The sequence below is a fragment of the Fundulus heteroclitus genome, chromosome 14 (assembly GCF_011125445.2).
Source record: "Fundulus heteroclitus isolate FHET01 chromosome 14, MU-UCD_Fhet_4.1, whole genome shotgun sequence".
Classification (NCBI taxonomy): Eukaryota; Metazoa; Chordata; class Actinopteri; order Cyprinodontiformes; family Fundulidae; genus Fundulus; species Fundulus heteroclitus.
The window spans coordinates 16,885,773-16,906,679 of NC_046374.1; the positions used below are offsets into that span (position 1 = coordinate 16,885,773).

General features: G+C 40.8%; 1 protein-coding gene across 1 annotated transcript; it reads right to left on the reverse strand.

Annotated features, from left to right (window-relative positions):
• Nucleotides 1–3,401: 3,401 nt before the first annotated feature.
• Nucleotides 3,402–16,271, reverse strand: slc16a13 (solute carrier family 16 member 13). Its single transcript, XM_036146409.1, has 6 exons — nucleotides 16,082–16,271; nucleotides 11,036–11,281; nucleotides 9,693–9,836; nucleotides 9,094–9,350; nucleotides 8,352–8,883; nucleotides 3,402–3,996 (listed from the first exon to the last, which is right to left on the reverse strand). The coding sequence occupies exons 1-6, from the start codon at nucleotides 16,248–16,250 to the stop codon at nucleotides 3,767–3,769; spliced, it is 1,578 nt and encodes a 525-aa protein (XP_036002302.1). The 5' UTR covers nucleotides 16,251–16,271; the 3' UTR covers nucleotides 3,402–3,766.
• Between the last annotated feature and the right edge of the window lie 4,636 nt (nucleotides 16,272–20,907).

The window sequence follows — 20,907 nt, forward strand, 5'->3', positions numbered from 1 at the left end:
GGGGGGGTATGAGCGCTCTGAACAGGGAATGCTTTGTGGGATCACGTCAGCGCAGAACAATCGCGTCCGAGTGGAAACACTGGAGCAGCTTTATGAGTCCAGCATGAGGTGTGCTTTTATGTCCCGCAGAGCGGAGCCGTCGCTCTGCCAAGAGCTCCTTATTAAAACCAGAAAATCCGATTTCTTTCCTCTTAGTTGCATTTTTTTTTTTTTAACCAAATTCGGTTGGTCTTTCTTTTCTCCTTTTAATACTGACTTTTTCAAATGTTTGTTGCAAAGAGACATAGATGTTACAAAAAGAACATTTTTATTTCAATAAAATAATATAAAAAATCTGTGCTGGTGGCAGATTTCTACAGTACAAAAGACAATATTTATGCATATTTTGTCTACAACATATGAGCATCTTTGTATGAGCAATTTGTATTTGACCAAATAAAAACAGTGCAACCGTACCTCATGTTTGTGAGTGCTTTTCTCATAGATGGCCACTAGAGGGCGACAATGCTTAGGGCTTCAAATCTAAAGCAGGGGTGTCCAAACTTTCCGTGACGTGGCCAAAATAGTAAAGTCAAAAGTACACGAGGGCCAAAAGGCAAAAAATAAAATATACATACATACACTAAATTTTTTAAACCTGCTCCACAAAGTATGTGATTGAAGTATTTGAATTAAGTTAGTCAGATTCTCTGTTGGAAAGAGAATAGATCCAAAACCTAAAAATAGTTTTTCACATTTGCCAAGTTAGAATTTGGTCATCCCAGTTTTAAACTCTCTTAGGAATTGATTGACTTTTTATTTATTTATTTATTTGTCAATTCTCAGTAATAAGAACAGGATTTGGGTCAGTCTTTTTCTAAAAACGCTTGCTGTATTCAACCAATCTTGATCAATCAAATAAAAGCAGAGTTTGTGCATGAAAGTCTGCTTATAAGTCATCGTATTGTTGTTGTCCCATTCGCTATGAAATTAAAGAGAATATAAAAAGTGTAGTTATTAAGTATTTTGTGATGTTCTTAATATTTTCAATTGAAAGGTTTTACCTTCTCTAATAATTTTTCCCCTAATCAAAATGTTATTTTAATTAGCGGTGGAACCAAATTGTTTGACAAAATGCAGTCGAGGGGGGCCGCAGATAATCAGTCCAGGGGCCGCAAATGGCCCCCGGGCCACACTTTGGACACCCCTGGTCTAATGTAACTGAGTCTCACAGAGGTGACCCATTTACTGTGATTAAAAGGAGGCTGCAGCAGGTTTGAGTGCTTCATATTGAGATAAAAGGCCATGGTTTGAGTTTCTTTAAAGCGTTACATAACCACTGTTAGGTATTATCCAAAGAGGCCTGTTGCCTTGCAGCGGCCCTGCAGCGATCGTGCCACAGTAACTAGCAGTTCACCGTGACCCTGATGTTCACTCAGCTGTTCCAAAGGCCAAAACATATCTGGCGTTACAAAGGCATTCTTGGTTTATGGTTTACAGAGGTTCACTGCGCACGTGCAAACAACAGGAACGGGTCATCAGAAAGCGTACATGGGAAAACAAAGTCCTGTGAAACTGAATGCACAGATTTAAGGAGAAACTCCTGACAACATTGAATCGTGTCGAGCTTTTTCTTTTCCTCATGATCAGTCGGTGTTAACAGCGAGGACGTGAAAGAAGTGCGCATAATTTACCATCAAAAGACATTCATTTGCATGACTTTGTAATACAGAAGTGCAAAAACTGCACCCGGGCCCAGCTTTAATGTGTGCATTTTGGTATAAAATATCAAGTAACAAGCTAAAAGCTTCAAGAGAAGTCCTTTCAAACCTGAGATTCTGTCGTAAAGAGTTCTTAACAACTCAAAATGTGGATGTGGTGGAGACATTTTCATTAGTTTATGGATCACGTTCATTAACTACCAATTTAACTTAAAGCCAAATCAATAATCAAACTCTATTTAATACCCACAACTGGGATTAAGCATGTATAAGAACAACTCTACATACTGACGTAGTTGAAGGGTGTACTTATTTAGCGATAATCCCCACAGATTCATAATCAAGCCTTTATAATAGGCTGGATTCGTAGCGTTAATCATTATAAGACAACACAGGTTTAATAACCAAAGGATAAATTATGACGATGCATAATTTCAATATGCCGCTGACTCGGGATTCATACAGCAGGGAAAATAAGTGCTGGACATGTTGCTGTTTTTCTCAGTAAATATACAGTATTTGAGGCTATATGCATGAAATTCACAGATTAGTCTGCAAATGTGGTAATGTGTGATACAGTAGAATGGCACAGGGATAAACTATAACATTTATGATATCTGTAAAGTGCTTTAGGTGACGTGTCGTGAATTGGCACTATATGTATAAAATTGAATTCAATTATATAACATCTGAATAAAAGGAGATGCATAGAAAGCCAAGAAATGGAAAACTGAAATCTGTCAGTTTTTAGAAAGCAGTGTACCAAGACATCATCAGCTGGTTAGTCCAAACCTATGGCCTTTAAAAGCCAGTCCTATTATCAGGGTCCCTCCATAAGAGGCATCCCGAGAGCCGCCACAATTAAAGCCATGATCTGGGAGTGGAAACTGCATTATTTTAACATAATTACTCTATGGCCAGGAGCTCTTGGTGACATTTCTAACAGAGGAGTCAAAAGAAGAATCAAGGTCCACACCATGAAGCACCTGGAGTTAGCGGGCAGAGGCTATTTTCAACGAGCCACTACTGTCACTGCACAAGACTCCACTGGATAAATCCTGTGTAAACTTTGCTCTAGGGCACTTGGACACATCAGTGAAGCACTCTGAGAATATAGTGTGGTTAGATAGGAGCATAATTTAAATCTTTGGATGCCATTTACCCATACCATGTTTGGCCCCAAAGGAGTGAGCCCCAAAAATCTGCAGTTTGGAGGTGGCAACGTCCTGGTGTGGCTGGCAGCTGTTGTTCAGCATCTGTTATTACTTCGTCCGATTAAAGAAAGGGGCGAAAAGAGAAATGCACTGAGATGTTCCTGATGACTCGAGGCGGATTCTCAGACAGGACAGCGACGGCAAACACGCAGTCTAGAAATAGGCCGTGGGCCAGAATCTGTACGATGACTTTTCGTATGAACTGTCAGGGGGCAACTTTCTTGCACTTGGATCGGTTGCTACACATAGCAGTGATCTAAAAAAAAACACAATGTTCCCGCGTTTTCACTTGCTCATTAATAGGTTATAGCCAATAAAAAAATATATAGAGTCACACAGCTGACAATACGGGGCAATCTGATTGGCTGAGCAGCAAAACTCGTATCACGTGACCTCTTGGACCGGAGCGTCAACGGTTTATATCTTTTTATCGGCTATAACTTTAACTTTAATGTGCAAGTGAAAACGCGGGAACATTGGTGTTGTTTTTTTAGACAACAACAATGCAGCTTTTATGCAATAACCTTGTTTATTCTGATGTGTAATTACTTGGGTTGCTGCTGACATCTAGGTGTAAATTTCACGTCGACAGCCTCATTGGATTTATACTTGCAGACAAAGATAACTGATGTGTTTCAGCACTCATTTTCCCAGCTGTGTTTTACATCCACAATGCTGCGTCTTATTTTTGCTTCTTTATCAAGAGGGATACAAATGAACATTTGTTTTTTTTTTTCCCTCCACTTACATTTTACCGGCCCCTTTCTTCATCCACTGGCTTTGGACCTGAGCCTCAGAGGTATATTGATAAAAACAGTCGGCTGATTCCTGCAGACAGAACCCCCGGTCACGTCACCTCTCGGCCTGCTCCACGGTTTGATGGATGGACTCAGAGGAACGTCCCAGCTCTAAACGCTCTAAAGTCCCAGCGCTACGGTCGAGGACGGGTCTCTGAGGAGGTGGTGGCTCCGTGCAGGAGAAGTAGTGGGGCATCGTGGTCATGGCCAGGCTGCCCAGGAGCACGAAGGAGCCGGCCGCCATGAAGGAGGCCACGTAGTTTCCCGTGATGTCTCGGAGCCAACCTGCGAGCGAAAGCCGCACTGATAACAAGGCGCACACAAGAAATGCAGCTTGTAATGATTGATCTGAGCTTTTTCTTTTCTAGGGCAGGATGACTAAACGGCGTAATTCAAAAACAGAAATGAGGTCCACAGGTTTTAAAATTTATTGTGACTTTTTTCCCATCCACACAGGATCGGAATTACGAGCACAAACAATTAAAGTCTAAGTCGCACGTAAAATGTATTTTAACGCAGATGCATTCAAATAGTCACCAGAGTAAAGAAATGTATATTATATGTGAATTATGTGCGCCGTTTGGGAGTAATTTCGATTAAAAAAAAGAGCCCGAACATTGCTCAATCGGCCGATCCAGTATGTGACGTCACAAACACAACGAGTACCGTTCATCCGGCAATAACACTGTCTGCTAACACTACGACTTTCCTCGCTCATAAAGTGTGAGTTGCATAAAACACTTTTGTCACTGCCGGCAATCCAATCCTTTCTCGTTTCTTTTACGAATTTATCCCATTTCTTTTGGACCTTTTGATCCTTCGGCCAAGTATGTAGCGGTACTTTCTGGCCTGCACTATACCGCGGTGAAGTTGGTTTGACATTGAACATTCAAGCTCCGCGGAGTCAGCAGAGCGTCTTGAGAAACAAAAATCAAATCAGATTTGTTGACGGTCCCACCGCGTATGGGAGGAGGGGAGCAGCTGAGAGACGCTGGCCGAAATCGGAGTCCTTCAACCGGATCAACCGTGAGCTAGATCCCGCTGACTCCGTGGAGCTTCAATGTCCAATATCAAACCAACTTCACCGCGGTCTGCACTACAGCCACTAACTACGCACCTAGAAGGCATTTTATCTTGTAATTAGTTCGGCGATATTTTTTACAAGCGCTTGCTCAAAGTAGACATGGATCCGCAGATTTGGTGTGTGAAAGAAGATACTGGAAAACATCCATATATCCTTGTTCGCCGTACCGGTTGTACAATGTAAACAATGTGTGTTTCTATGCAAGTTCGATTCGCTCATTCTCTGTGTTCTTGAACTGACGTCACACGTCAGAAATGGCCGATCGTAAACGGAGGCAGCACTCAAACGCGAAACACCATAATCTGTGTAAAAAATGTGCGATATTTCATATTTAGACTTAATTTGAGCACTTTTGATACATGAATATTCAAAATTTACCTTGTTCTGGAAGTTATTCCAACGGTTTTCAGGATATTTTTTCGGTACAAGAGTTAGACTTTAAATGTTTGCATAATTCTTTCTGGATATTTGACCGCTCCTCTCAATAGATTCAGTAGAGCTCAAATTAGTTTTTCATGCCACACCTCTTTCCTTTGAAGCAGGCTCCATAAATCCTGGATAGATTGAGGTTGGCACCGTTCCCCAAGCTCAGCGTCGGCCTGTTTTGAACCCGTTTCGGTGCGTATTTAGGGTCATTGTCCTGTTGGTATATCCAGTTGGATCCACGTTTCAACTAGCTGTTGATTTAAGGTGAAGCTGAAGAACGTGGAGGTAGGGCTCCTTCTGTGTTGCTCCATCGCATTTTGAAAATGCAGCCAACACCACTAGCAGCAAAACGCCCAAAACGCTTTAGGATTTAAAGGTAGTCCTTGATTTCTCCAGATATCCTTCTTCTCTGCAGGATATCCAGACAGCGACACAGCTGTCTGCTACATGGTGTGAAAATGCTAAACTATTAAGATTATATATGTAGCTGCTTTGTATTTTTGGAGGGCCTGGTCCCTATTTCCAGCGGTCATTGGGCCAAAATGACAGGGTACACCCTGGACAGATCGCAAGTCCATCACAGGGAAACACAATCACACCTAAGGTTTGGTGTGTGAAAGCAGCTTGGACTGTGGGAGGAAGCCAATACAGAAAGACCGTAGGCTGGGATTTGAACCCGGAACCTCCTTGCTGCAAGGCAACAGTGCTACCAACCGCACCTATTATCTCAAGGAGTTTCCACATTGTTATGTGTTCCTAAGAAATGCCATTTCATTGTGCTTTATGCAACGATTGAGCCGTTTTGGTTTTCCTCATTGTTCTAAGTCACAGTCAACCCAACGGGTGCTTTGCTTTTTATGCTGGCTAAGGGAAACCACCAGCTGTCAAGCCTGATCACCAACAAAATGTAACAGACCATGGCTTTGACAAGAAAAAAAAATAAAAATATATATATATATTTAGGTAAACATATGTTTGAATTTGGATACATACGGCGATCTGGAGCTCGCGTGGAACTGAGAAAATCCTCAATAAATTCAAACCTGTTCTAGTTCTTTTTGTTGTCAAGTTGTTGGTGATAAAAATCATCCTAACTAGTACAAAGAATGGTTTAAATTAATCCTTAAAAGCCCAACGTTAATGCGGCATCTATGCTTATAACGATTGTAAGTAAACCTCTGATCTGAACTGAATGTGCAGAGCTGAGAAACCGAGCGAAGCTGAGAATTAGCTAGTTGAGCATGAAACCTTTGAACGGCGCGCTCGCTCCTCCCGAGTAGGTAAAACAAAGATTACACAAGAGGACGCCTTGATTAACTCTAGAGGGATGTGGGTTCAAAGTGAGCTGCTGAATCCCTGCACCAAGGAGTTACAAAAGCTGCTGTTTTTAAAAAAAAATACTGTTGTTGAAAATTTCAAGAGATTTTAAAAACCGGCCTTTTCTTCCCTTTGTGATACCAAACCGAGGATGTGTCATTTTTATTCCTTTGCTATCCCAGTTCTTTCTCTTTAACAATGTTAGAAATCTCAAATTACCCTAATTTCTAGTTAGAAAACACGTCTCATAAAATTCTTACGCTTCTTACAGTTTCTTAACGTGTGTGCCTCTAAAGCGGAGCTGTGTTATTTAAGCAGGTGGTTTGAGATTTATCTGTTAATTCTTTCGAACATTAACGTTTGACAGTCTAAATGATACATCTAAAAGTTGTTATGCTTTGTATAAATCAGACATTATGAAATCATCATGTAAACATAAGGAAATAGGCTTTCCAGTGCTGGAAAACCTCTTTTTTTTTTTTACAACTAATGTTTAACTAATTTTGGCTTCAGTGGGTCAACTTTTCTTTATGATTTGGTTTAATCACTTCAGGTGATGAGCTGCAGTCATTTACAGCAAATCAAAGGAAAATAATCTTGCGTTTAACCTAAAAAGTGTCTACTATTAAGACTGTGCTTCTTTCTCTCCCTTTTTTAAATGAAGTTTACAGTTAGAGCAGCTTAAGTTCTCCTGAGCTTTCTCCATAGCTATGCTGCTACAGGCATAGGCTGCTGGAAGACACACTGACCTTTTTTTTCTCACTGCTATTTTCTCCTACTACTCTCCATTTAATCACTGTATGACACTACTGCTTTTATTTATATACTGTATATAGGTATTAAATTTATTAGGAACATTATTGGTTTTCTGCACAGTGCTTTGTAATGGTTTTGTCTGGAAAAGGCTTAATAAATAAAACTTCCTTATTTTCTATAAAGGGCGGTGTGCTCATTCTGTGTTTGTGTCTTTTTCCTTGATAAAACCCATGATCTGCACTATTGTTGCCATTAACTGTGTCTATTCTCTATGTTTTTATTTCATAGGAAAGGCACACATTTCTTAGTGTTTGAGCGCTTAGCTGTCTTTTTCCAGGGTGGAGCTTTTGATACAGGATATTTTTCTATAGCTTTGCGCCTGGTGTTGCGACTCCAGCCCCTAGTTGCTTGAGAGGGAAAGGTAGGGTCCTGTTTGTCTGACGCGCTGCCATCGCTTGAAAAGAGAAGCGCACTGAATCCAGGATTATATGTTGGACGATTTATTTAACAGTGGCTTTCAACGTTGATTACATTCAGTCGGAAACGTGTCTGTCTGGTATTACATGATCTGTAATTTACCAAAGCAAGGCTCCTTCCTGGACCGATCCACTGACAGCCAACAAGAAACCTTTTTGCAATCAATAACTTTGTGTTTAATATGTTTTTCACTCCATAGAAAATACTCCTCACTCAATACTTCTGTGTTTAGCTGTGTCCCTTTTTTGGACAAAGCCACTGACTGAGCTATTGCTGCCATTACGTATGCCTATTTTGTGTTTAGTTGCATTTTCTTTATGAACAGAGGAGCTGTTGCTACCATCTAAATTGTTTCCCCTTTTTTCCATTCGGATAGAAAGTACCCCTTGCTCAATGCCTCTATGTTTAGCTGTGTCTCTTTTCTACTACTATATGTAGTGTCCTTGTTATCTTTTACAAAGAAAGTACTGTAGGGCGACACGCTTCCTGCCTGTGGACCTCTTTGACCGGCTAAGTGGCTTGAGATGGCGGTTGCTGTTCACCGTCATATTAAATGAACTTCAATTGGGTTGGCACCTACCTGAGAGAGGAGTACCCAGCAGTCCTGCAGAGCTCTCGATCAGCTGCAGCAGCCCGAGGCCGCCCATCATGCGCTCCACCCCCATAATCGTTGGCATCACAGCAAACACCAGCGAAGTCAGAGCCCCGGAGCAGAAACCGTAGAGAAGGCTGATCATCATGAGCGCAGCGTAGGAACCCGCCAGGGAGCTCACCGGCAGCAGCATGATGAACACTCCCGCCAGAACCGTCCACAGGGTCAACAGGTGAATGACGCGGAAGTGTCCCAGGTCAGAGAACCAGCCGGACACTACTCGGCCAAAAATGTCTGTGACGCCCGCCGCCGACATGATGAAGGCCGCCTGGTACTCAGAGAAGCCCACCTGCCGGCTGTGGGCCACCAGGTGGAAATACGGCACAAAGTAGCCGAAGTTAAAAAGGGTCACGCCTAACGTGTAGGTGAGATAAGGCCTCTCACAGAGCAGCGACACCTCCAGGTAGGAGGAGACCCTCTGCAGCATATCAGAAAGTGATAATCTGCCCTGCGAGTCCACCTGCAGCAGAGAGAAACAACAAGGAAGCACTGAAAGAAATCCACACACCCAGGAATTCATTTAAACTCTTTACAGTTCTGATAATGTTTGATTTCCTTTCATGCTTCTGAACATTCAGAGCTCCTATTTAGCAACAAAGCTTTATTCTTCACAGTCCTGATGTGATTATTATATCCAGCCGGCTCCATAAAGCTCGACAGTCTGGCCTACCTTTACGGGGGCTCTGGATCGGCACTCGGGTCGGATCAGGGCTCCGCAGGCAATGATGTTGAAGCTGAGGCCCCCCAGGATGAGCAGGGCACCTCGCCAGGCGTACGTCTCCACCAGCAGCTGGAAAAGTGGGTTAAAAGCAAAAGAAGAAAGGCCAATGCTGGAGAAACCCAGTCCTACAGCCAGGGCTCGTCTCCGGGTGAAGCTGCCCATGACTGTGGCCACCATGGGGGAGAAGACGAGGCCCCAGCCCAAACCTGGAGGACAAAAGGCGTGAAAAAAGCAAAATGAACAACTAGAATTGCACTTTTTTTTATGTTACCCTTAAAAAAAACATCTGAACTCATTCAGTAACAGTTCACAATGATTATACTTGTACGGTTTCAAAAACTAATGCAAAACTAAACCACATTAGCATGGCAGGATGTAATCCATATTTTTATTAGTTACATTTAGTTCCTCAATGTTAAAGGAAAAATAAGGCTTTGACATGCAGCCATTTTAATCAGATCAGTTTTAGAATCGCATAACCTGTCTTGACCTCTCAGGTGAATCATTATGTAAAAGTGAATAAGGGACAAAATCGAGACGTGGGGTACCTGAGATTACTCCCATAGTGAGGTAGAGGTGAACCAGGCAGGTGGCCTGTGAGGCCAGGACCAGTCCGAGCCCGGAGAGGAAGCCTCCTGTCATCACCACCTGTCTGGTGTTATACGCGTTACAAAGAGCTGCACCCAGAGGGCCTGCAAAAATAAACACACACCCATCATCATCAATAAATGAATCCCTATTTATAACCTCTATCAAATCAAATAAACCCTCTTTTCCTTGGATTGGGGATGTTCACGTCGAGGAATAGTTTTTGACTGCGGTGTCCACCTGAGTCCTTTTAGAAAACAGTCCTGATTAAAACCAGTATTTTTCCCTCTTAACTCCCCCACCAGTGATGTGGGGACGCTGCAGCTGAGACATTGCAGCTGCGGCCCACTTTAAACCTCCTGTCTCACGTCTTCAGACAGCGCTCCCTATTCAGCACTTTGGCTCAAGACATATTTGTATATATGAGAGAGTAAATCGTGAAAACACCGGTCCGATGCCTGGGGTTGGGTTGGGACGTCCAGATGTCAGATAAGTGCCCGATCATCATCACATTCACATCATCTAAGACAGGGGTTCTCAAACTTTTTGTGGCCAGGGACCCCTTAGCAGCGGTAAAACAAATTTTCCAAGGGCTCCTTTAGATTCCTCATGCTGATACTATTTTTTAAACAACCTTTTGTACTGGTGAATACATTAGGAATTATGCACGTTTTTAAAATAAATTATATATATATATATATATATATATATATATATATATATATATATATATATATATATATATATATATATATATTCGTTTCACGGACCCCCAACCCATGGTTCACGGACCCCCGGGGGTCCGGGTAAACCCAGTTTTATGGCAGCTGATCTCCAGAGTTTTGTGACTCTTTATCTTAATTTTCTTGCAATGCTTTAACATTTACTAAAACAACTGTGCTAGATGTTTAACAATTTTAAACACATTTCTCTAAAACTCTGTCTTTTCTTTTGGTTCTGATCGTCTCTACATCAATTTTGAATAACACATGATAAACAAAAAAAAAAATGCATGACTTTAGAGGTGGACTAATGGGGGACAGAATTCTGTTTGACACATTTTTATCTCTTGTAAAAAAAACATGAATTGATTTTAAATTGCCGTTATAAATATTTCTCCTATGAACTTTGCTTTTTCTTCTGCATAGTAAATAAATTACCGAACCAAAATACTAAAACCAGAGACCTCGGCTCTGTAATGGAAGAAATCACCACGTCTTACATTCAAATCCCGTTACAGAGATCTTTACGGCAGTCTTTGATCCTTTCACGGTAAGACGGTAGGGTTAGACCTTAGACTTACTGAAGAACTGCTGCGCGGCCAGGCCGATGGATGAGATCCAGGAGATGGCCTGAGCGCTCTCCTCGAAGTACTGGACGAACTCCACGAAGAAGATCCCCAAGCTGCGCATCAGGCCGAACACGAGGCTCGTGCTGACGAACATGGCCAAGACCAGCACCCAGCCCCAGCCTCCGTCCGGGCCTTCTGCCCCGTCCACCTGGCTCTTGGGTTTCAGCTTTGAGTTGGTCATTTCAACAGAAAGGTTATCTAAAAAAAAAAAAAATGCAGATAAATATATGTGTATGAAAAAAGAAAAGAGGAGCGTTCAAGTTGAGCCGTCAGGAGCAGAGGAGCAGAATAAGTCACAGATCCTTGGTGTAGTTGTCAAAAGCGGTAATGATTAACCTCTGACACGGCAATAAACTCTCCCGGTGTCATGCATGTGTGAACTAGTTGGCTGTTGTTGACCTGATGCAGGTGAAAGGTGAAAGGGCACCAGAAGAAGCTCCTGGCCTGTTGGTGATTGATTACTGATGGTGAACTACTTTGTACAATCAATACCAACGGTGAGATATTACATCAGTCATCGGTCCTGGTGCCCCAGAAAATGTCTAATTCCAAATCTCTCATTAAAACATAATGACGTGAAAAGTTCACACCTCACTAGGAAATAAAAAGCCATCATTAGACAACTGAATTTTGATTTTACTCAAGCTATCTTTGTCTGATATCAAAGTTTGTTTGACCTGAAACGCTTAAGTGTGACAAAGAGTGACACATCTTGTGAAACCTCCGTCTTTGTTTCAGACTTAAACACATGAATTTGGTTTTATTTTAGAGCATCTAAAATATCATTCTATTTATTGTAGATTTTTTTTTACTAGTCATTATTAGTGACTGGTTTCTTAATTTGTCCTTAAACTGGTCATAATATGAATGCTGGATATTGCTTCTGAGGTTTTTTTTTTAATAATCAAGAATATAGCAGCAAAATCTACAAAAGGTCTTTACCTTGGATATCTAAAATTAAACTTTTACACATGACTCTCTTTGTCGTTGTTATTTGTCAGATATTTATAATTTTCACCCTAGACCATAGGAATGTGTTAGTGGATATCTGAATCTGAAAGCCAGAGACTTAACTAGGGAGTGATAAAATCACACGCTTAAATAGATAATATCTTGGGAACAAAAAACATTTTTGAAGGTCAATAAAATAAAACGGGTAAATAATTTAATGAGATATTTCAAATAAACACCTTTAGAAATTAAAAACATTTTTCATTTTTTCAAATTAATTTGTAATTTTAAGTGTGTTGGTTTATTCATTGGGCCATTTAGGGCTATGTATTCCTGCTTTTATTTTTGTTTTGTTTTGTCAGTTTCAGTCCTCCATACCATGGAGTCCATAGTAAGAATGTTGTTTAATAGGCTTTTAAATAAATAAAAAAAGTTTTAGACTAAAGAGCCAATATAATAGTTCACTACTTTAAGCGTCTTTAATCCGCTCTAGTTTAAAAACTGTAACACCTAGAATCTCCAAATCTGAACTAGATTTCTCTACCTTAATAGAGTAATCTTTCAAACCCAGGTTGTGATTTGTGAAAACTATCTGATTTGTGAAAGTTCATTAAGGGCCAATGTTAAGTTTTCCCTTTTTTTTTTATTTATTTATTTTATTTTTTTTGCAACTGGACCGCATAAAAAACTGCAACATTAGACCCTTTTTCTGAGACTATATTATTCTGCACTGATAGGACAATCTTTCAGACCCAGTTGTGAAACATTTATTTGATTTGTGAAATCTTTATTATAAAGCCAGGTAAACTCCACCGTGTTGTTGGCATCGTTTTCAATGTGCCAGAATCCTCAAACTCATTAATTACTCATGTTCTCTATGTTTTGCACACATAGACCAGCAATTAAAGAACTCTAAAAATACATTAGAATAAATTTGAGGTAACGCAAATGTCTATGACTGCTATAAACTATTATTATTATTACATTATTTATTATTACTACAGCACACATCCATGAGCTGTAAAATTCTCTCACCATATGAGTTACTTAATTTGGCTTTAATCTGCTAAAATGTTTTGTGAATGCGACTGAGGTCCCCACCTAATTACTGAATACCAGAGCACAGTTTGAAAGGTAACAGAGGATTATTTAAAGCATTCAATTAGTTTCTGTATTTACCTTGATTCAAATTAGACTTTGTCATATACAATAATAAAGACAATTTAAATGTTCCTATGGATAACAGTCTACAAGTGTTTTGTTTACTTAACTTCATTGTTTTTATTTGATCTAAGTGGCACCAATTTAGAAGGTTTACAATGCACTTGTATTTATTAAATACACGGTTTTCCGGAAATGTTAACATGATTGAAGTTTGCTGGATGAAGCCATCAGTGTGATTTCGGCCAATCACCACCTACCACTCAGCACAAGTATTGATCCAGTAAACAATTATACCTGTTTAATAACAACTTTTGTTTTCAATGAATAGCCTTTTTACCAATGCTCGTTGATTTCAACCATGAATCAAGTGGTAGCCACTGTGTATGTTGGCATATTTTGTCTTCAGCACTGTAGCCCTAGATATACTGTATATGAATTACTTGGATCTGACTACAGACGAAATTAAATAATCCAGGTGTATTAAAAAACATTAAGCCTTTATAATAACAAACAACAATAAACAAAAGCAGGATATGTTATTGTCCCGCTATCTATTAAAGAATATAATAGTATAGACCAAATTTAAAAAAAGAATACAACTTTAAAAAGATAAAATTGAAGCATTGAAATGTCCACTTTGCAAATATTGATTATTTTGTGCAGTGATAAGACATCCGCCAAGGAGCCGGCCTATTTTATGATCTTTTTATGCAGCCTTAGCTAATAGTCTTATTATTGGAGGTATACCTTGACGAAGCTTCCTCACTTGGGTGTTTTCTAATTCTAGATCAGACACAGGCAGTTGTGTCAACAGATAATAAAAATCTGATCCTCTGGCTGTCATTAGCTGTGTAAATGTTGAACCACTTACAAACATCTCTTTCTTTCCAGGTGCATCAGACAGCGATTGCAGGATATTAAAATCTATTGTGTGGCATAGGAAAAGCTGGACCATGCGACAAGTGACGGACCCAAACGTTTTCAGACGCTATTTCTTATTTAGGTGAAATGATAACAACAACAACAACAACAACAACGTACATCTCTGAAAGCGGCCTTTGCTGCTGACAGAGAAACAGAAACATGCAATGACCCAGTTGCCAGATTATGTCAAATCTAAGAATTTATCACTCTTTTTTTGTCTTTTGGAGTTTAAGAAAAGACAATTTCTGCAGCTCTTGCTATAGCCGTTGAATCGGCTTTGATGGACAACAAATGCAGTTTCAAAGATCACACACATAACAATAAATAAAACATTTAGATATTTTAACTCTCTCCATTTTGCCAGGCTCACAATATAAAAAAGTTAAAAGATGTCAAAGGCATGGCTCTCCGTATTTATGGACAGTAGTCAGAAGACAAGGACAACACAGTTGCAGAGCTGTCTGCATTAAACAATCAGAAAAGAAAATACACTGGAACAGCCAAGACTTGGAAGACCAACTTTCTAATGAGAAGGCAGTCATAAAAGGTGGGTTTACACTTTAAGGAATAATGACAGAAAGTCTGGTGGAACAGCAACACTCTCGCAGCAGATGGAAAGCACTGTTTGTGTCGTTCAGCATCATATGACAGAAAATGCTGATGACAGACAAGCAGGGGGAAGAGGAAACGGAGGAAAAGAAGTGAAAATATAAGACGTCACTCAGGACAACTCTGAATCTCAGCAGACTCAAAACGAGGCAAAGGCAATGAGTGAAAGCGAAAGGAATGAGTCGAAGCAAAGTGCACAGACTAGATCCTGAAGAACCTGCTCCAAAACCCTGCAATGAGAAAAAAAAATACATTAAAAAAAAACAGAGATTAGTTTAGATCAAGTTAAAGAGAAGGCAACAGCTGTTCAGAAGGACCCAGTCTTTAGTGTGGATACACAAGATGGTGAAAACAATTCACACCAAGGAATTGGATCAAAGTCCAGCGTATCATGTGGACATATGGATGTATTCTTTCTAAACAGCCCAATAATCCAACAGAACCGTTCGCTCAGAGTAAAAACTGCTTTCACCCTGTTTGCATTGGCTGTCAAAGTATTGAAGAGATTGCAATCATATCACCTGTTCTTCCCATAGCATTAGTGCTTCAGCAACACTTCATAAAGAAGATTGACTTTAGGGAGTGAGAAACAGGATACTTGGAGGGACCTGTGAGCATTTCATTTGTGGTATAATTCAAATTTGGAGAAGGTTAATAAACTAAACAGGGATGCGTCAGCAGGGATCCTTGACCCCAGCCAGATGGAGGAGAGGTATGAAAATGAGACTGAATAAAGAGGGGCATCAAAAACAATAATGCAACAAAAAAATTACAACTAAAAATAAGTCTTAGATGAAGGTCTTTTTTGCAGTGAAAGAGAGGAGCGTCTGATGCAGCTGACAACAGAAACTGAAAGACAAGCAAAAACAAATGACTCAGTAGGAACTGCTCTATTTATAAAGTTTTTACAAGCTTGAAGTTATTCATTTTTACCTTCTTTTTTTTTTTTTTTTAAACCAGGGACCATTTTATTATAGAAACCTCCAGCCCACACCAAACAAATAAGCCTGTTTTGACTCTCACAGATCAAATAAAGGCTTCACACATAACAAACTGGGTTTGAAGTATTATTCTACTGTTGTGGAGTCATCTTGTCCAGGTTTGGAGAGTCTATGTCGTTTTTAAACAAGAGCAGATTAGGAAATGAAAAAAAAGAAAGAAGTGTTAGTCGAATCTGAAGCCGACTTCAGTGGTCAAACTTAGAGGGGCGGAAATAATCGTTTAATTTCTTGTGACCCGGAGCGGACTGGGAGGACACCGGCTGGTTAGTGAGAAACAACTCGGCTCACAGCCACCTAAAAAAAAAAAGCCTGCACTGAGCTGCTTGTAACTCGACCCAGCTAGACTCACCTCCGTGTGTCAGCTCCGTCCACAGCGCCTCTGGTCCCCCCGGTCCACAGCAGGGAACTGAACGCCTTAACAGGACCGGCCCGTCAGCATGAGCCGCCGGCCAGACCTCCACAGTATGCAGCTGAGTCTGCGCAGTCTCCTCAGCAGCAGCAGCAGCAGGGCGCCACATGCAGAGGATAAGCTGCGCAGCTCACCGGGTTCACCTGAGGGTTTCTGGTTCATCCAAACACTACAATGCGGTTATGTTACACTGTCAGCAAACATTAGCAGTTCAATTCAGTTTATCCGTGTAGCGCTAATTCACAACAAGTCATTTCAAAGTCAGTTTAATCACAGTCATACAGATTGGTGAAAAGGTTTCCTCAGCTGAGGTATGGGGTTCCATTAGTGCCAAAAATATGTTTAAGTGTCTATGTATCCTGTTACGGCCAGTGGCCTTTTTGTCTGTTTTTGTTGTGTTTTTGTTGTGTTTGTTTTTCTTTCTAATATGTTTGCAGGTGTAGTTGCATCTTCCTGCCAGCTTGTGCCACTGTGGAAACTTGCAAACCTCCTGAAGTCTCCTCCTCGTTTACCTTCAGCCACTTCCTTCTGCCATCATCCTCATTCTGGATTGGACACTCGCCTGATTGCCTCACCAATCCGGGGAGAGTCCTCCTTATTTAAACTCAGCTCTCCCATGCAATCAGGGCAGCTGTGTTCTAGAGCAGCTTGCCACACTGCCGGTTGTGTTTTGTTTGTTGTGATGTGTTTTTGTTTTACTGTAACACTCGTTTAACCAGATAATTGCAGGTTGTGTCACTCGTTAGGTGTTTTGCCGTGACACTCTGTTTGAACCTGACAATGCTGGTTGTGTTACTCTTCCCCTCTTTTCTGTAACACTCTGTTAACCAGATGATTGTAGGCTGTGTCACTCGTTAGGCAATTTGCCCTGGCACTCTGGTTAAGCCTTTCAGTTGCTGGTTGTGTCACTAGTTGGATGTTCTGTCTTGTGGTTTATTTTAGTGTTGATGCTGTCAACACATTATTTCTTGTGGCCTTAAGTCATCTTTGGGTTTCTTTTGTTATTAGCTCACGTCCTGTCCTTTTCGGTAGTGTACTTATTGTTTCCATTATTTTTGTTTCTATAGCCAATTTATCAATAAATTGTTAAATTTTTCTCATACTCTTTTGTGTTGGCTTTTTATGTTACCTCCCCTGTACCCCTAGACCTTTGGGGTCATAACATATCCGTTTGTGTGTATCCACCTTATTTTCAACTGAAATGCAGAGACAGCGAGTCGGTCACTCCCTGTCACTGTTTAGCTAGCTAAAAAGCGATTCATGCAGTCACTTCGTACCAAATTACTCGTCATTATGATTTCGAGGAAGACCGGCAGCGTTTGTACAGTTAGAGGCAGTCATAATAACGGGTGTAAAAGAGAGGTTAATGTGGAGCAGGAGTGTTTTAATCATCGACCGTGTACAAGAGCTGTGGATACGAGGCGCCCTACTTCCTTTAACACTGATACTCTAAAAAATAGACTATAAATAAAGTTACAGTTTCATTCTAAAGCTAACTTATATTTTAAAGTGACAAGCTTGCATCAAGCGTTTTGAGACCACACATCAGACTGTTCCAATTTCAAACTTCAAGCCTAAACATGAAGTAGGCAGAAAGTTTTGATATCCTTTTACATCAATTCACTCCCAAACATTTAGCACTGCTATCTTTGTTAAAATTAACTGACCAGCAACCTAGTCCCAACGAGGCAACAGCCAGTGTGTTTTTTAATCAGACCATTCATCAGCCCACCTTCCATAAGATCTGCGCTGCATGACTGAAGGACTTCCCCTGGGGTCGCAGCACAAGAGCGCTCCGGCCGTCTCATTAGTGCCGGTTGACGTAATCAGGATCCAGCAGAGTGAACATCGGACTTGCTTTGGCTTGAATGGACCTCAGCCTCCACAGATACCAGGTCATCCTTGTTGCTATTTATATACACAGAGCCAACTTTTCCACTGTGGAGGTTCACCTCAGTAAAGTCGCGTAGCAGAGCCGTCCGCACCAAGTGACGACACAACATGGTTAAACATGTCCTTGTATGTTATTTGAGGCCACTTCTGGATTTCTTCCTCTCAGTCATGAATAGTTTGAGGCTCTGGCACTGACCTGCCACTTTGATCGCTTTGCAATTTTTGGAAATGTTGCTGTGACAGATTATCATTTCAGTCAAGCTAATGTTATTTGTTCTAGGGAAGCGCTGAAACGTCAGTGCCGCACAAAAGAACGGAAGTTGGACCCATAGTTGCTTCCGCGTTTGAAAATAAGACTGTCTAGGTGTGCATTCTGCTCCCAGGACTCATTCATCCCATTTCTACATTCTACTCATATGCCGCATTTCTAAAATTTTGCAGCAATCCCTAACAGAGCATGCAGCAAAGATGGCAAGGAAAACTCCCCTTTAAAGGGGCCTGATCACATACTATGACTAAGAATTGCTACAACAGTAGCTGGTTGCATACAAAGGTTTTCTGATTAAAATAATCGCACCGTCTTGGCTAATTATAACTATGGTAAAATGGTAAATGGCTTGTACTCTTATAGCGCTTTAACTAGTCAGATGACCCCAAAGCGCTTTACAACGAAAAACGAGGACGCCATACATCATTGCCACCGGGCCCTCTGACCACCGCCAGCAGGCAATTCTGGTGAAGTTTCTTGGCCAAGGACACAACGACTGAGACGGTCGGACTGGGGGATCGAACCCGGCAACCTGCCAATTGCAGGGCGAACTCCCTAACTCGCTCTGTTTCTGTGTCATATACGTTGCCTTTGCTTTATTTGTTTGAAAACAAAGTGATTTTTGTATATTTACCACAATAAGAAGTACAATTTTGCACATGTATGCAATGAGTAAACAAGGAGAGGCAATGGAGCCCACAGACATATATACAACGTTATAATGATGTTATAATGAATAAATATCATCATGTGAAAGATAATATCAGTAGGGCTGTTTCACAAAACCAAGGCAGCAGATTAAGCCCGGATTTTCCAGATATCGATGCTGAATTAAGCCTTTGATTTGGTTTCACAAAAGCAGTAGCACATAAATTACCATGGCAATTTATTCTGTGCAGCTAGCGTGCTCCAGACCAGGCTGACAGCCAGGCTGAGTTAATTCTGGTGCCTTCTCTGTTCAGTCAATGGTCACACTGATCAGAAACCAAAGGGTTTTGCCAGTGATTCTGTTTTCTTTTCTGAGCGTTTTGGTGTTTTTTTATCAGCCTGGATTAAAATACCACTGATACGTATTGGCATTCAGTCAAGTCATTATGATGGTACTCTATACCACTATTATTAACTTTATAACTATCCACGTGGGCCTTGTTACTGTTTGTGTTGTTGAAGACTGTTGTTCTAAGTTTCACTGAAAGGCCTTTAATAGATATTACATGTTTTGCGGGGATTAGAGAAATGGCTGGCCAAGTAGCAAAGGTGTTGTCAATAAAGTCAGGTGTTACACCATTTTCCACGACATATTAGATTCAGTTTTATTTATATAGCGCCAATTGAAAACATGTCATCTCAAGGCACTTTACAAAGTCAAATTCAATCAAATCAAATCATCCAGACAGATTGGTCATAAAGTTTCCTATCCAAGGAAACCCAGCAGATTGTTTCGAGTCATAATAAGCAGCATTCACTCCTCCTGAAAGAGCGTAGAGCAACAGGGGACAGTCGTCTGTATTGTCCATGGCTTTGCAGCAATCCCTCATACCGAGCATGCATGTCAGATTGTGTGACTCTAGGGGGCACTGTTTCACTGATCTGATTTTTCCAGAACAAACGTAGTGACCCTCCAGTGCACAGCATTGATACGTCTGACAGCCCCAAAAGGAAAAATATAGAAATCGTAAGGCCTGGTGACTTAACAACTGTGAAGAGCAAGAATGTGATGTTATTTGATGTATTTTATGACAAATAGATAATCTTGTTTCATGTCAGGTAGACCTGTCCTACATTAACTTCTTTCAATTTGTTTGAGACTCTGTCTATGTTGTTTTTAAATGCAAATAATGTTTGTATTAATCATTAATGCCATTATTAAAATCTGACATAAGGTGAATATTGTTTTGTAAAGCCTGTCTCCTGAAAAAGCTTCTTCTCTCCACTACTTTTCTTTCAGGAGATGTGGAGGAGTCAGAGAAACAGCTCCCCCTGGAGTCAATAACCTGATAACACATGAAAATTAGTGTAACAGATCTGCCACATAAGTGGCTCCAAACACATGTCTGTTCCTTTAAAATAGTGGCAGTGTATCCTTTCTTGGCTATGATGTGCTTTAAGCCCTCATAATATTACACACTTGGGAAGAATATTTAATGTGCCTTATAATCCGGTGTGGTTTATGTGTGGACAAAGACACACATAGATGCATTAATTCAAAGTGAACCTTAGAAGCTAGGGGAGTGGAGGCCTAGTGGTTAGAGCATTGTGCTTGTGTCCCAGTGGTTCCGGGTTCAACTCCCACAGACTGCTGCTCTGGCTCCTTGAGCAAGACACTTAACCCCAGATGCTGCACAACAAATTTCATTGGACTGCATGTTATAATGACAATAAAGATTATTATCCAGTGTGTCTTATGGTCCAGAAATACAGTACTTGTCCATCTCCCTTCATTATTTCCTTGTGTTTTAGTTCAGCTCCTCTGTTAATTAGTCTCCCTCCCTCAGCTCTCTCTGCTACCATCTGCCTCAGCTCTTCCATGTTGTACATGTACACCAGCATCCTACTCATACTCCACACCTCCCTCATCACAAAGCTCTCTTTTGGTCCTTGTTCC

What these genes read in the sequence shown, in the direction of transcription:
- slc16a13 (XM_036146409.1), bottom strand. Translation starts at nt 16,250, where the DNA reads ATGTGGCGCCCTGCTGCTGCTGCTGCTGAGGAGACTGCGCAGACTCAG. An exon ending in CACTATGGGAGTAATCTCAG is followed by an intron (nt 9,351 to 9,692) that starts GTACCCCACGTC and finishes TTTGTCCTCCAG; the next exon opens with GTTTGGGCTGGGGCCTCGTC. An exon ending in GATCCAGAGCCCCCGTAAAG is followed by an intron (nt 8,884 to 9,093) that starts GTAGGCCAGACT and finishes TCTCTGCTGCAG; the next exon opens with GTGGACTCGCAGGGCAGATT.